At 27.5% G+C, this 17,353-nt stretch overlaps 3 protein-coding genes across 3 annotated transcripts; all 3 read right to left on the bottom strand.

Moving 5' to 3' along the window:
* Nucleotides 1-187: 187 nt before the first annotated feature.
* GO595_008003 (POC1 centriolar protein-like A) lies at nucleotides 188-1,408 on the bottom strand (the record flags this gene model as incomplete). Its single annotated transcript, XM_067921530.1, has 1 exon — nucleotides 188-1,408. One exon carries the CDS (start codon nucleotides 1,406-1,408, stop codon nucleotides 188-190), a length of 1,221 nt encoding a protein of 406 aa, XP_067771837.1.
* Nucleotides 1,409-1,645: 237 nt separating this feature from the next.
* Nucleotides 1,646-2,701, bottom strand: GO595_008002 (putative E3 ubiquitin-protein ligase HERC1; the record flags this gene model as incomplete). Its single annotated transcript, XM_067921529.1, has 1 exon — nucleotides 1,646-2,701. The coding sequence occupies one exon, from the start codon at nucleotides 2,699-2,701 to the stop codon at nucleotides 1,646-1,648; it is 1,056 nt and encodes a 351-aa protein (XP_067771836.1).
* Nucleotides 2,702-11,382: 8,681 nt separating this feature from the next.
* Nucleotides 11,383-12,390, bottom strand: GO595_008001 (CMGC family protein kinase; the record flags this gene model as incomplete). The annotated part of the gene is made up of 1 exon (XM_067921528.1): nucleotides 11,383-12,390. The coding sequence occupies one exon, from the start codon at nucleotides 12,388-12,390 to the stop codon at nucleotides 11,383-11,385; it is 1,008 nt and encodes a 335-aa protein (XP_067771835.1).
* Nucleotides 12,391-17,353: the final 4,963 nt, after the last annotated feature.

Here is a 17,353-nt window from a genome sequence, read left to right as displayed (position 1 = left end):
TTAAACTTATGTGCCAACATATCTTTTGCCAAGATTGCATACAAAATGCACTCAACGACAGACCCTTTTGTCCTGTTTGCCAGACGCCGCCCATAGACAATCTTAAATATGCTGTTTTTGATGGTTATACATCGTTTTCAGCAATTTTTTCATGTTTTTAAAAACGTTAGAATTTTTATTGATAATTTTATATTCTGCCTTTTAATGCTTCCTTTGCTTGTTTTCTTTTTTGTTGCTCTAAGATTGCAATTTGTTCATCCATTGCATTCATTCGAGCTTCGATTTTAGATAACATTTTTGATAAGACAGCAATTTGATCTGTGATTTCATGCATAATTGATACATATCGACGCATGTTATCAACCCCTTCGTATTTAATTTCTGTTGGGGCTGATTCTGGTATTGGTTCTGGCTTAGGCTCAGGTGGAATCGTCTCATTCCATTTCCCGAGTTTTTCACGGGTTTTTGATCGTTGATTTTTGTTAACGGTCTCCGGTATCGGTGGTTTGATGTCAACGATCGGCGCATCCCACAAAACGACACGATGATCATTACCAACAGAAGAAAACACGCTTCCATCTGGTGACCAAGCAACGTTTATTACATCTGATGTATGACATTGTAATGTATAAATAGGATTTATAGTATCTCCATTACAAATGCAAATTGAACCATCTGAAGATGATACAAGTAATAAAGATTGTGTTGGATGAAATGAAACTGATGTGACTTTGCTTTGAAAGAGTGTGGAATTGTTTAAAACTTGTTGACTTCGACAATCCCAAAGAACAACAGAACCATTTTCGAGGCCAATAGCAATTGAATTTCCTGTTTGACGAATAGATGTTGATGTAATGTTTGATTTTACAGTAAAGGAATGTGCCATTTCGCCACTTCGAAGATCAAATAATCTACATATTCCAGTTTCTGAGCCTGTAAGTGCAAGAAGACCATCAGATGAAATAGAAACACTGTCGACACCATCTTTTTGGTTAGGAATTTGAATAATATTTTCGATTTTTCGAGGATCCCAAACACTTACATTTCCATTACGAGTTCCAATAAGAAGTTTGTCAAAGCTTGGTGTAAGATCAATAGAAGAAATTTCTGATTTCATGTTGATTGAAAAGGAATCATTTTCTTCATTACATATCCAAATACGCACAGTTCCATCTTTGCTACCAGAAACTAATTGATTTTGTTCAATACCTGCGGTAATGCAGGTTATCGAATCCTTGTGTCCAAAAAGTCTTTTAGCTTTTGTATTTGAATTTGCTGGAAGAATTACAACTGTTCCATTCGAAAGTCCTGTCGCAATATATTGTGAACCAAAAAATGGACACGCGCAAGTAGGTTGTTGTTTTTGTATGGCAAACGATTTTCGAAGTGTTGGTTCGCGTGTTTCCATTTTTTTCATTTTATTAATAAACGTATTTCTTTTTACCCTTAAGCGAAAAATTAAACGGTCTCCGAATTTTGATACTTTTTTGTATCATTAAATACTAAAATTGAGAAAAATGAAATGCAATGGAAAAAATTGTTCCTATTAAACAATTAATGAATTTAATATTTAAAAAAGTTATTTTGCAAATTATATTCCACTTATTATTATTGATAAAAAGTTTTATTTGCAGAAAAGAATTTTTTACTCATTTTCAAAAGTACCTGTAAATTCGATTGCCACTGATATCATTTGTTTCATTTTCTCAAATGATGAATAAGGCGGCATATGTAATTTATGGAAGCAAGTGGAGGAAGTAGGCAACATATCTCTTGTACCTATACCATCAATAATTAAGAAGTGATCACCATCACGAATTTGTGGAGGTAATCTAACTCTACCTGTTGAGAACCTTAATAACTTAGATAATTGTTCTGGTGTAAATCCTTCTACCACTTCCCAGAACCATTCTTGTTGTTGTCTTTGAATATCCAAGAATTGTGTCACTTTTCGTAAAGTAGTCAATGAAATTTCTTTTTCACCGCAAGCCAAAAATTCTAAGTCGATCCAATTCAAATATTTTGGTGCGCTGCAACCGAAATTCTCCCACAAACCTGCTCTCATTTTTTCTAAGTATGGCTTCAATTCATTCAATCTAAATTCATTTGACAACGAGATGAATTCACTGCAATTTGAGAGCGTAACCGCCGTTGTTTTTCCTCTAGCGTTTAATGGCATTTCTTTTCCATATGCGTTTTTAATAACGAATTTTAATTGGAATCTTGAGTTAAATTCAGCGTTTGACAAAGTTTGTTTAGCCTCTTGTAAGCTTTGTATTAAAATTTTATAATTCTCATCAATTTCATATATCTCTTCAATTGTTATATTACCAGTCATCAAATAATTCCAAACCAAAGGCGGGAAATTCAATTGTTGTACTAAACCAGTTCTAACACAAATTGCTATGAAAGCTCCAGCGAATTTATATTGGTCCATAATTCTATTATTTTGTAAAGGATTCGGTACAGGTATCATATAATCTCTTAAAGTACCAATTTGATTCACAGCATTTGGAATTGGTGTTACTAAACCACATAAAGGACACATTAAATCTAATGCGATTTCAGTAACTAATTCACGCGCAGGACCACCAGCATCTATACCTTGTTCGCCAATCATTCGAACATGCCAAGGTCTACAATCAGGGTTACGGAACTTGTTTACACCTAATGAATTATATTGTCTTGTCATTTGGTTCATTATAGTTTGTGATAAGTTATTATTAACACCGATTCGAATGTTACCACCAGTTTTACGATCTACTGTTAGATCAGGTTGATAATTATTATTATAACTACCAATTAATTGTTTGAATTTGCCTATTTTAACTTCAGTTGGTACTGATATAATTAATTGATTTAATATTGCGTCATTTTCGAAGTCAACATATTCTTTTATGATTAACCAATTTAATATTAATAATAATCTTGTTCGAATTAATATTAAATTCATTGGAATATTTAATGTTGGAATTAAGAATATTTTAATATTATCCAATATACTAAACTTTAAATCAATAGAATTATATTCATTAAGAGGTATTTGTTTCATTATTATATGATCAGATCGAATATCCCACATATTTAATAAATAAGAAATATCCGAAATAAATCGATCTCTATAATCCAACAAAAATTGTTCAAGTTGAATATCATCATTACTAATAATTATAAATCGTGATTGATCAAATGTTTTTTCTCCCATTATTTCGAAATAAATTGTACCTTTAGTAATTGGAAATGATACATTATTTTGGAATAATAATTTATCAACCATATTACGTGATGTAGAATAATATAAATTAACATGACTCATGTCACTATTAAATAATACTGTAATTTTTTGAGGGTTATAAAAATTAAAATCAATTTGCATTCGTTTCGAATTAATTAATTTTGTAGTAAATGGAGGATATTTCTTTGTGAAATTACCCCAATCTCGAATAACTAAATGGAATGAATAACCTTGAAGTCTTTGATGGAATGGCATTACACGTTTAATGATTTGTAAATATTTAGATGAATCTTGTTTAAAGATAACAGCTTTATAAGGATCTGAAGGTAAACCAAATGTAGGATTATTAAGTGCTTTAATTTCTTGTTTATCTGTTTCTGTAAGGAATTCAGGATAAAAACTCTTTAATGGTAATAATACTCGTTCATCCCAAATGATTTGTAATTCATATAAGAATTGTTTAACATTTGCATCTTGTGAATAATAAGCATTAAATAAATTAATTAATTTTACAAAATTAGGTTCTAAATCAGATGAACCAATTGGTAACATATAACGAACAAAATCAAATATATCTTTCTTAAACATTACAAAATATGGTGATTTAGCTATTAATGAATTAAATAAATGAATAAATGCTTCTTTACGATAAGTTTGGAATTTCTTAGAGATTTTTTCCATATTTAATTTAATATAATGAATGAAATATTTAAATGAAATTATCATTTCATAAAATGTACCATTTAAGTTTTCATTTGTATTTTTAATAGGTATTGATATAATTGTAACATTATTTTGTTCAATATCAATTTTAATTGAATTCTCTGGTACATAATTTATAATTTTATTCATTTGTTGATTATTAACACTAAATTTTGTAAGTGTTGAATGAGATAATTCTGCTTGAAAGATTATCCAACCATTAATATTATTACGAATAAAATGAAATGTTTTAAGTGATGGTTTAGATGTCTTCATAATAGCTTCATAATGATCTGGTTGACAAAAATGACAATTTACATTATTAATTTGATTCTTTAATATTGTTGACCATTCTTCTGCAAATTGTTCTTCAAGATTATTTTGTGTAATATAATCTAAGATTCGATTAATAGTTGACTTATGACTATGTAATGAAGAATTCTTAGGTTGTACATCAGGATTTAATACATTATGTGAGAAATTAATTGGTGAACCTGTAGATAATAATAAATTATGATTTATAGGTTCAATATATAATAATAAAGATAAGAAAAATTGTATTAAGTTTGGTAAGTTAATATTAAATGTTGTTAATATTTGTTCAATTGGTATTGATGGTGTATTTAAACATTGTAATAATAAATAATTTTTAGTTTCATTTGATATTCGAGAAGAATAACCTAAAGATAAGAAATTAGTGATTTCTAATGGCATTGAAGGGAAATTAGTTAAAGTGAAATAAGGTAATATTGTACTATTTATTATTTTATCATTAAGAATAATTTCACCTGAATTACGGATTTGTGATGTAGTAATATAATTAAATGAATATGAAATTTGTGATGTTTCTGGATCTGTATTTACAAATATTTGAGTAATGTCTTGATATGTTAATTGTTTAGTTTGATATACTGATTCTGATTGTAAATTAGGAAAGATTGGACTCATGTTTTGTAGGGCAGGATCTGGATTAATAGTTAAACTTGGACTTAATCTTGAAGTGATACGATTATCACAGACAAATAATGAATCAGATATAAATTCACCAATTGGATCCATAGGATGTTGAATATATTTAAGATTAACTTTCATGAAATCATTAAAATTAATATGAACTTTTGTATTAGTTGTATATAAAGGTTTAAATGAATTTAAGTTATTAAGATTAGGTTTGTTACGTTTAAAGATTACTTTACCTGTTAAAGGTGTTTGTAATGAAGAAGAATCAGTTAATATATATTTAAGTTCATTATTAGCTCGAAGAATTACAAAGAAACAAATTGGATTTTCAACTGGTTTCATTTGTCGAATAACTATATCATCTAATATAATAGATGTACCTTCATTCTTATCATAAACAATTTCGATTTCTTCGATTTTCTTTTTACCAAATTTACCATTTATTATATCTAAATCTAAATAATTCATTCCTGATTCATATATTGTAGGACAAAATGCACCGAATTTAAATGTTAAATTAGAAATATCTTTAAAATGACATCGTATCATATTATCTTTAGGTATAGGTGTAGTAACAAACATAGAATTTATAGAAGAAAATAATGTATTATTAGTAATTCTTGAAGGATAATTTATACCATTTAATGAGAAATTAATAAAATGTGGATTTGTTACATTAGTAAAGAAGTTTCCATTATTTTGTAATAAATTACTCTTTAATATTATCTTAAATAATGGTAATGTATTAGAAAATGTAAATGATTTAATATCAATTAAATTAATATATTGTAAAAACTCAATTAAAAATGTTTGTTCTTTCGAATATTCTTGTAATGAAGATAATACTAAGAATGATAATGTTGATTCAAATGTATTTTTAGGTTCATAATTTATTAAATATTTAGAGAAATAAGGGAATAAGAATTGATATTGTGGATATAATGAATAAGTAAATGGCATAATAGAAATAGGTGTAAATGAATTAGAAAATGGTAAAACAATTTTTGTAGAATTATTTAATATAGGTAATTTCCAGACTGAATAAGATTTAGTCTTAAAATTAATTTTCGAGATATAATATACATTATTAGAATCAATTTCTTTAATTAAACCTCCTTCATGTATAGATTCTATTGTATTAGATAAAATCGAAAATGTAGCAAATAAATAAATTTTATCATCAAAAATATCAAATTTTTCGGAATTTAATTCTTCTTTCTTTATATCATTACTAGGTGAATTCTTTAATAAAACATATTCAATAATTTGTTTAAATATTATATCATCTTTACATTGTAATAATTTACGACATATTTGTATTAATTCATTAACTCCACTTAATATTGATTCATTAGATTTACAGATATCACCTGGTTTACTATCTATTGAATAAGGTTTAATATCTTTCATAAAATCAGATGAATCACCTGTAACAGTTTTACCAATAATTGTTAAAATTTTATGTATTGTTAATAATCGTTCATCTTGACTTTGTAATAATAACATTTCATAAATTAATGATACAGTATTATGAAAGAATTTAGGTTTACATTTACGTATTAATGAAAATATTTCTTCAATTTCACATGGAATTTTCATTTTAGATGAACATAATAATCGATATATTGATAAATTAGATAATAAATTATCTTTATCATATATATTCTTAGTTAAATCAAAGATTTGTGATAATTTTTCAATATCTGATTCTTGATTTTGTGATGCTATTATCATAATATCAGATACTATAAATGAAATAAATGACTTAAAATGTTTTTTAGAATAATCATTTGAATGTGCAAATAATTGTTCGATTAAAGTCTTTAATTGTTCATATATTAAATCAATTGATAATTTAGATAATGCTAATGTTAATGTAGCAAATAAAACTAATAATGAACTTACTGATATATCACTTTCTGATCCAGAAATTAATGAACGAACTAAACCTAATAATTCTAATATTAAACGTAACCCTTCTGTTTTAGCCGAAGAATTTAATGTCGATAAAAATGATATAATTAAACCATTTGATGAGAATCGATCAATTAAATATGATGAACATATTTTATCTTTATTATTTCTAATCATTAAATTCAAAAATCCTATACCTGTAGTAATATGTTTTCTAGAAAGTCGTACAGATTCAATAATTTCGAAATAATTATCAGTTGTTAAATTACTTGTAATTAAATTCTCAATATTACTTATTGTATTATCATTATTATCTTGATTAATAGATATTAATAATAAGGATTTCTTAGCCATTTCTTCTAAATATAAATCTATGTTTTGTGATAATTTCTCTGGTTTAAGTGGTGTAGAACTTTCTTCACATAATGATTTAAATTGTAATGTTTCTTGTTTAGATCGTTGAATTGAACGTCTAATTTTATATAACGTATCCATTATTTGTTTAATCGAATGTGGTATAGTTGGATTATTATCATTATTAACTTCATTCGAAAATGTCATAAAGTCGGAAACAATTTTAAGTTGTTTAATAAATGCACAAATTATAACTTTCTCAAGTTTTCGTTCTTCTGGTAAAACTTTCTTCTTAAATCGATCAGGAACTTTCTTATATAAATAATCCATTAACTTTTGGATTTGTTTTGATTCTTCTAATTCTAAAAATGAATTTAAGAAATTTTCTTCTTGATTTTCATTATTTTGAACTTGGAAATCTTTAGTTACAAATAATTTTTGATAAAAATCATTAATGTTCTTAGGCTTTAAATCAGGTGGTGTAGAATTAATGAACCATAAATATTTCTCTGCTTTTCTTAATTCAGTACCTCCATCTAAAAGAGCAGAAATGAAATCTGCAAATAAAGAAAACAATTCGAAAAACAATAAATATATATAAGAAAATCCTTTTGAAGGATTAATATTCATAGGTCCTATATTTAAAGTTGGAATTTTTTCAGAAAATGTATTAAATAATGGTTGAACTTTAGATGCAACTTCAATTGAAGCTCGAGAATATTGTGTCATTGGTTCAATTAATATAATCCATTTATTTAATAAACGAATAAAAGGTGAAAACTTAAATTTATCTTCTTGATAACTATTTTGCATATTAGATATATATGAAATACTTTCTTCACATATAATACTACAAAAAGAAGAAAATGAATCACTTAAAAATTGTTCTTTTGGTGAAAATCCTGTTTGGAATTCAGCATAAACTCTTTTCATTTCAATCATTACATTTCTTAAATATGTATGTAATAATTCAAATTGGATTTTCTTTAAATCAGTATTTTTATTTGCCATTTTACTTAATATTGGTGAAAATACTTTACGAACATGTTCGAAATTTAATGAATAAGCATATTGCGGTAATAAATTTGCATTATTAATTAAGAAATATGATATTTCAGTAGGCATTTGTTCATAAGCATATAAGAATAATGTAGAAGTTTTATCTGAAGGTTGATTAAAGATAATTGAAAATGAATTTGATATTGTAAATGCTACAGCTTTACTTAAGAACTTTAATTCTTCTTTATGAATAATATCATATAAACAATTAACTACATTACTAACATCACCAATAGTAAATGTATCATTATCTATAACTCTTGTATGGAAATTAGATAAATTATAATCTAATAAATTAAGTAAACCTAAAAGTCCATATTCAAGGTTTTGTTTTTGATATGGATTCTTTTTAAGATAAATATCAATTAAAAAATTAATAACATCAACAATATTATTAATTAATTCCATTGTAGTTTGACAAAAGAATTGTGCTGTTAAAACAGTATTAGCATCATGACGATATAACAATGATTTAATTGAACTTCCATGGAAATATAATGAATAATAATGTATGAAATTAAGGATTCCATTAACTATAGATACTGATGATTGAGATTTTGTTAAATCTTTACGTAAATCACCTAACATTAATCCACATTTCTCTGGTGTAATACCACTTAGCCATAAAGGTTTTGGACATGTATCTTGATATTTAACTAAACAAAATGTTTTACCTGAAATTAATTCCCATACAACTGAATTCCAAGGATCATAACAAAATGCGCAAATACCAAAATTCTGTGTGAATTCATTATCAATAATATGATGACCATCGATCATAGAGAAACTTCTAGCTATATAAAACGATTTATTATTAACTTCTTTCGATAATAATATCGTAAATATAATACCATTACAAAAGACAGGGAATTTATATGGTTCTTTTGGTATTAATTTAGATGAATAAGGTTCTCTTAATTCGGTATTTAAATGTTTTAATGCTATCGATCGATGGAAATAAATTTTATCATTTTGTATCGAAAAGACATTAACTGTTTCTTTCTTTAAACAATAAATATATTTACCATCACTTGTAAGTGGTGAAGATATTTTCGCTGAGAATCGTGCGCCTGCTACTGTTTCATATGTTATATTTTTAACTTGTTCGAAATTCGATAATTTATAAATATAAGGTTTGGATGCAAATGGACCTGTAATAACCATATAATCAATACAAACAGTCATTGATGATAATGGTCGTTCTTTAGTTGGGATACTTACTTTAAATGTCGTCTTAAATCGTAAGTCTTGATTAATGATGTTCTTTGATAATGAAATTGTTTTGATTTTACTGCCACATGATAAATATATATTCATCCCATCGGATCCAATTGATGGCATAAAATGATCAGCAATTTCATAATCTTTTAATTCTAATGAGCCAAGAAAGTTACGCTGAAAATGAAACAAACAATGATTGAATGATATCGTATTAAGTATTTCATTGATATCGAAATTAATGGTGATCGATGTCTTTTTGTCTGTCATCGATAGCTCTGCAAGTTTACGTAATGATATAATAATGGCATTCATGTCGTGTGATAAAAAGCCCCAGTTTAATAATGATTGAAGTAATGGAATGTTCATCTTGGTATTAAGAATTGGTTGAATTAAATTGGCTACTTTGTATAATTGGGGATGTGGATAAATGGGATGTGTGATTTTAGGAATAGCTGAAAGTGCTGATTCTTCATTTGTGATGCTTTCTATTGAAACTTGAACTTTGGGATTTGGATCAAATCTGCCAAGAAATCGGAGAGCATTGTTGATTTCAAGGAGTGAACTTTCAAAAATTGCATTCCTTCTGGTCTCTTCATCAGCATAATAAGAGATTGGCCGATCTTTTGTAAATCGAATTAAAGCAAGAAGCATTTGATATGCAATAGGTTTGCTACTTTCAGGGCCAATAAAAAGTGATGTTAATATAGTTTTCCAAGCATCTTCAACATTATCTATTGACGCAAAAACAGCCGGATCCAGCATCAAGTCTACCACCGTTTTCTCATCCGGAAAATCAATTGGTTCGACTGTTTTTGGAACTGCTTCTGAATTGAATTCAGATCCAAGGATTAATTCATCAAAACCAACTTCAAAAAAGTCGTTTGTAGAATTGGGGTTATTTGAAGTATTCCGGTTGAAACTAGGTAAAAAGGCTGAAATGCTTTGACCCATTTTTTTCTTTCTTTTAAAAAAATTTACAAGGTCTGTTCAAAAGATGCAATAACCGCCCGAATTTCGGTTCGTTTGAAATAATTGATTCAAAAACTGGTTCTAATCACATGACAGCTGAACTATAACCGTTATTCGCAAGTAATTAATTTATTGGAACAGTTGTGGACAAATAAGCCATTTATTGTTATTTCGAAAAATTACCTTTTTATAATGAAACTGAAGTATAAAATTCCGTTACATTTTTATGGATCTTTATATAAGACCGACTAAAATTTAAATAAAAATCACATTTTTAAAATAGATTTTTTGAATATTAGTATCAATATATATATTCATCATGTATTTTATATGTTTATAATAAAATATTGATCATATTCATGAAGTAATCTATATATTTACCATTAATACTCACTTTATTTATCAGATATCATTAATGATCATTATACATCATTAATATTCTTCATATATTCTATATATTTATTATCAATATTCATTATACATCATTAATGTTAACTATTCATCATAAATATAAATTTTTATTATCAATTCAAGAAAAAATGGCCGGGGCTCATTACTTTTTGTTGTATCCTCTACATCAGACATGAATTGTTTAACCTCAAATACAGTTACATCATGAATTTGTTGTCATAACAAAAATTATTAATTATCTAATTAAATATATTTTTTGGTTTTGTTGGTCCTCACCAAAGCAAAAAAAGATTGAAGGTTAACATATGATTCAATTAAAATAATTTTCCGCTGATATAAATTTTTTCCGAATTATTACATGAAACAAATGAAAACCTTTAATATCTGTTACAAAAATGGAACTTTAAATATTTTATTTGGATTTTCGGATGGATAATTATTGATAACATTGAAAAGTTTGTTATATAAAATTGTATTTTTTTTAACTATTAATGTATTAACAAGATCAAAAAAATACACGGTTAATTCTATTTATTGACTTCGTTTTAAACAAACAATCAAAGCTTTGCACCAGCACTATAAACAACTTTGTGCACTGTTGACCTTGATCTTCTTCCAGATCCTTCTAAAGGTGTCACTGCCTCTTTATAAATTTGTGTTCTATATTCTCTTAACGAATGTCTTTCCGAATCATTTAATGCCATTTTTATCATTTCTTTAGCCAATGGTTCTTTCGCCGGATTATGAAATTGCGCGACATAAGGATGAAAAAGACATTGCGCAGCTGTTGGTCTGTTATTTGGGTTAAATGCAATCAATTGTTTTATTAAGTCAATTGCATCTGATGGAGCACCTTCAAGTTTTTCCTCGAGAACAAAACGAGGCTTTGAATATGATAGATTGGATAACATTGTTTGGGTAAATGATGAGTCCATACTCTCAATATCGGTGGCTGATGGAGGACCTGAAAAGGCAATGACTCTTTCGAGTTGATCCATTGTTGATGTGCCTGGAAAAAGTGGTCGTCCACTTACAAGTTCGGCTAAAATACATCCAGCAGCCCACATATCGACAGCGGTGGTATATGAACTTGATCCAAAAAGAATTTCAGGGGCTCTGTACCATCGAGTTGCGATATAATCAGTAAGATCATCATTGGGGACATCAATGTTATAGGCTCGAGCAAGACCAAAATCACAGACCTTAATGGAAGCATCACTACTGATTAGAAGATTTGATGGTTTAATGTCTCTGTGAATAAGACCTGCTGAATGAATATATTTAAGAGCACATAAAAGTTGCCAAAAAATATATCGATGATGGACATCTAAAAGAATTTTGGCTCTGATTACCGCATGGACATCAGTTTCAAGACATTCAAAAACAAGATATATGTCAGAATCATTTTCTGCCCTATGAACTGCTAAAAGATTGACAATACATGGGTGATTACGTAACTGCCTAAGAAATGTTATTTCTCTGTAAGTGCGTTGTGCATCCGTTGCATTTTGGAAAGCACTAAATATTTTTTTTAATGCAACAACTTTTTGTGTTTGTTTATCCATTGCACGCCAAACTATTCCATAAGCTCCTTTCCCAATTTTTTGAATGATTTCGTAACGCCTTAGTATATGTCTGTCAATTGATTCCACATTTTCTTGCTCCTGGTTGTTCATTGCCAACGGATAATATTCGTTTGAATATTGAAAACCCCTCAAAAAACGACGGTTTTTGAACACGATCAACTGAAATTTCAATCGAATAACGACGATAGACACTTTTCAAAGACGAAATTTCAATCGAATAACGACGATAGAGAATTTCTGAGCATGTCATTCTATCGTTTTTTATTGGAACACCTCAAAAATTGATTCCATTTGTTATTTATTCATTTACGTTATTTTCAGCGAATATTAAGTCATCATGATTCATTAACTCAACTTCAATTTCTTTATTTTCTTCACCATTATTTCTTCTCCTACGGATTATAAGAATTACCACCAAAATTATCGCTATGACAATTGTTATAGTTAAAGTAATTGCAGCTATAGCTCTATTATTATTTTCTTTTTTGTCTGTGTTTTCATTAGTAAATGTAAGCGAATTATTAAACACATTTGATTGTGTGAAAACATTTGATTTAGCAAATGTATTTGATTTCGTGAATGTTTTTGTAAAAGTATTCGAATAAGTATTCGTTTGTGTGAACGTTGGTAATATTAAAGGTGCGCATTCATCAATTGTTGTTCCTTTTACTACATCCAAAGGACCGAATTTGTCGCCTTCATAAGATCCATATGTCATTACATAAGAAGTATTAATACCGTCGAAAGCAGACGTTATGATATCAGGCTCTGATTCACCATAAAAATAAATACATTTAAGTGATTTACAATCGACAAATGCATAAAGTCCAATTGTCTTAACATTTTTATCAAGTACAATTGATTCTAATTTCGTACATAATCCAAATGCATACAATTGAATGGAAGTAATTGACTCAGGAAGTGTAATATTAATTAAAGAAGAACAATTATAAAATACATAAACACCAATTTCAGTCAATAAATTTGATAATTTTATTTGTTTTAATGAAGAACAACTATAAAATGCACTATCCAAAATCGAATTAACTGAATTTGGTATTTCGATTTCTGTTAATGAATAACATGAATAAAATGTATTATCAGCAATTGATGTTAATGAATTTGGAATATTAATACTCTTTAAACTAATACAAAAACGAAATGCATAATCGCCTATGTATGAAATTGAATTTGGAATTATAATATCTGTTAATGAATAACATAAAGCAAATGCAAACTTACCGATTAATATTGAACTTTCACTAAATTTAAATGTCTTTAAATTTTGGCATGAGAAAAACGCATTTGTTCCAAAATTTGTTACACATCCATTAATTTGTCCATCCAAAAGATTATCATCATAACTAAATGCATAAGCTCCTATTTCATATACTGAATTAGGAATTGTAATATTTCTTAATAAGCATCTACAAAATGAATAAGAATCAATTATTTTAATTGTATTCGGAATATTATATATTACATTTTGATTACCACATGGATAACTAATAATTCTTGTGATATCTTTATCATAAAGAATTCCATCATTATCATTATTTGCAAAATATAAATTATCTGAAGTTACATTAATGTATTTAAGTTTGGTACACGCTAAAAATACTCCTTCTTCAATCGACTTAACTGATGAAGGAATTAATATATCAGTGAGTGAAGAACATTCACTAAATGCTCCATATTCAATTGTTTCGACTTTATTACCAATAACAATTTTAGTTAAGTTTAAACATCGACAAAATGCTTTAATTCCAATTGTGATAACAGAATTCGGAATTATTATTTCTTTAAGTGATTCACAGGATGCAAATGCTTCCCATCCAATTGTTTTGACATTTTCACCAATAATTATTGATAATAAATTATTATTATTAGAAAATACATAATTTCCAATTGTAATAATTGTGTCTGGAATTGTGATATTTTTAAGTTTACTCGAATAAAATCCATATGAACCAATGAGTGTAACTGTGCTTGGTATTTCAAATGTTTCATATTGAAGTGCTTCAGGATAATAAACAAGAGTTGTAATATCTTTATCATAAAGAATTCCTGTATTTCCATAATTAGCAAAATTCTGATTTCCTTCTTCCACATTAATAAATTCAAGTTGTGCACATGATATAAATGAACTTAAGCCAATAGTAGTAACTGATTTTGGAATTGTAATATTTTTTATTGAAGTATAACTAAAAGCTAAATCACCAATTTTACTTAATGATTCTGATAATTGAATATATGATAATGAATAACATTTATAAAAAACACTATCTTCAATTGTGGTAACTGAATTTGGTAGAATTATTTTTGTTAAATTATTACATAAAATAAACGCACTGTTTTCAATTAATTCAACACTGTTGCCAAAAGTAATTTGTGACAAATTGTCACATGATCCAAATGAAAAAGCACCAATAATTTTGACAGAATTCCCAATTTCTACAGTACTTAACAAATTCCATTGGTAAAATGCATGGGATGGAATTTCTTCAATCCCTTCCTTGATTATAACATATTTGGTTAAATCTTTATAATCATCAGTAAAATCATCTGGAACTGATATGGTTAGTGTTGCCGTAGCTTCATCAAATGCTTGTGATGAAGTATCACACAAACGATATGCGATAAGAAAGAAGAAACAGCTAATGTACATTTTTAGTCAAAAGATTTTAACAAAACGATAACTGTCATCGACCGTTAAAATTGTGATGCATCACAACGATTCTTCATCACATGAAATTTTTGAAATATTTCATTTATTAAAAAAAATACATTTTTACCTAAACAATTCGTTAAAAAATAACGATCTAAATGTAGCGTTTAGGAGTGAAAAAGAAATATTGAAAAATTATTGATGAGATATTTTCAGTTGAGTGGAACGAGAGGAGCTTGCTTCTCGATGGTTTGTGTTGATATATTTCTTGGAATCAAATCCAAAAAATCATATTCTTCGTATTTATTTCTGATAGGATCTTTGTTTATATTTTGACTATGAAAGCAAATAGAAAACCTTCCTTTCTTAACGACCTTTTTGTTATCCTGTAAAGAAGAAAAGTTTAATTGATCCATTGAATTAATTTTCTTCGCTTTTCCAATTACTTTAACTTCAAATCTCCTTTTTGTGCTTTTGGGTGAGGACAAAGGATCAAGCGATTTAAGGTCGTCCTCGCTGAGCTTCTTCTGATTTTGCTCCATTTGGTTGAACTTCACTTTTATTCTCAATAAATTCCAAAGAATTTACGGTTTTAAACGCACGAAATGAAACGAGGTACAGTCAAATTGACAAATGCCATTTGCCACCAAATTTCCGTCAAAATGCGAAAGTTTTTTGGATATGTGAGTGTTGTTACTCTTAGCACACTGACTAGGATAACGAATTTAAAAGAATTCTCAGATGTGTGTGAAATCAATGATTTTTAATAACACAAAAATCATTTTAGTTGAAAAGAATTTCAACTAGTTTGGACTAAGCACAACTCTAGATATCCATTAAAATTTAATTTTAATTATTTAGTTGAATTACAAAATTATTAAAAAATCAAAATTTGTGGAACAAGGTTTGCAATCCTCACTAGAGTACTCGCTTGCTTCTTCCACATTTTTGTCCCATCCTTAGAAGCCTGAAATCAACGAAGAAGCCCAGGGTAACAAAGGAGGATTATGGCCACAAAAAACCGCTTCTAAACGTTTTTTTGTGGGTAAAACGGGGCACTCCGATTTGGCATATTTTAAATTATCGTCATTTCACATTTTGATTATAAAATAAACACAGCAATCAAATATTTTAAAAAATATTTTTAATAAACAAAATTAACATAATTTTTAATTTATATAAAAACAAAATGAATATGAAATTCATCAAATTCCGTCTTCGTTTAAAACATCTGTACCAATCTGTAGGTCAAAATCGCTTGTCTTTTCATAGAATTCATTTTTATCATACAATCTTAGCCCCCTTTTTCTTTGAATTAACAAATAAATCATTCCAACTCCCAAAAGAATTAGCGTAAAGATAGACAAAATGATATTAAACAACATTTTTTGTGATATTGCAAATTTTGATTTGTCATTTATTATAAAGAACACATAAGAATTCGTGAAAAAATAGAAATATACCTCGGAAGCATAATAATATTCTGTGTAATAATAAGAAGTACCGAAAGTCACTAAAAGACTTGCAACCTCTATAAATGAATTATCATTTGTAATATAATATGAGAAAACTTTTGTAACAAAGTTCGTAAATATATAAGAAAAGAAATTCGAATAAATGTTCGATAAAGAAATCGAAACAGTTAATGTTAATGTTAAAGTTCTTGTATATCTCGAATCGAAAAATGTGTTTGATGGAGAAAATGTAAGTGAGAAATAAATTGGAACTGTACAAATAGAACGTGAAAACATTGTAACAGTTGTCATGTTATATGTAGGTAACGTCGGTATATATGTCGGATATATACTTGAAAACTGAATTTTTTTATCAACTATATATGTATCTGATATATAAACTGGTTCATCTTCGCCAGTTAATGTACGTGTTATAGTTTGCGTTAAAAATGAAATTGTTTTATACTGTTCAAAAAAATGATATAAAGATTCATTATCATAACGAATTAAACAACCACTATTATTTGTTAATTCTTCAAAAATATCATCAGAATAAAAACGTGAATTAATAGAGAGAAAATTACTTTCATTTATTTGTCGATCAACAAATAAAATCGAATTTGTAAACTCATTTAAAAACCGATCATTACTCGACTGATAAAAAACATCACCAAAAAGTAATATATCATAACCTTTATATCCATTAGCACAAGAATTATTTATAAAACAACAGTCTTGCGTGGAGAATGAAACATTAAGATTCCCATTAAACATAATATTAAACGAAGAATAATGCTCAGATGTATTATAAAATACAATG

The sequence above is a fragment of the Histomonas meleagridis genome (assembly GCF_020186115.1).
Source record: "Histomonas meleagridis strain 2922-C6/04-10x chromosome Unknown contig_6, whole genome shotgun sequence".
NCBI lineage: Eukaryota > Parabasalia > Tritrichomonadida > Dientamoebidae > Histomonas > Histomonas meleagridis.
Note: the sequence above shows the minus strand (reverse complement) of the source record. Positions and strands in the feature narration are given on the sequence as shown.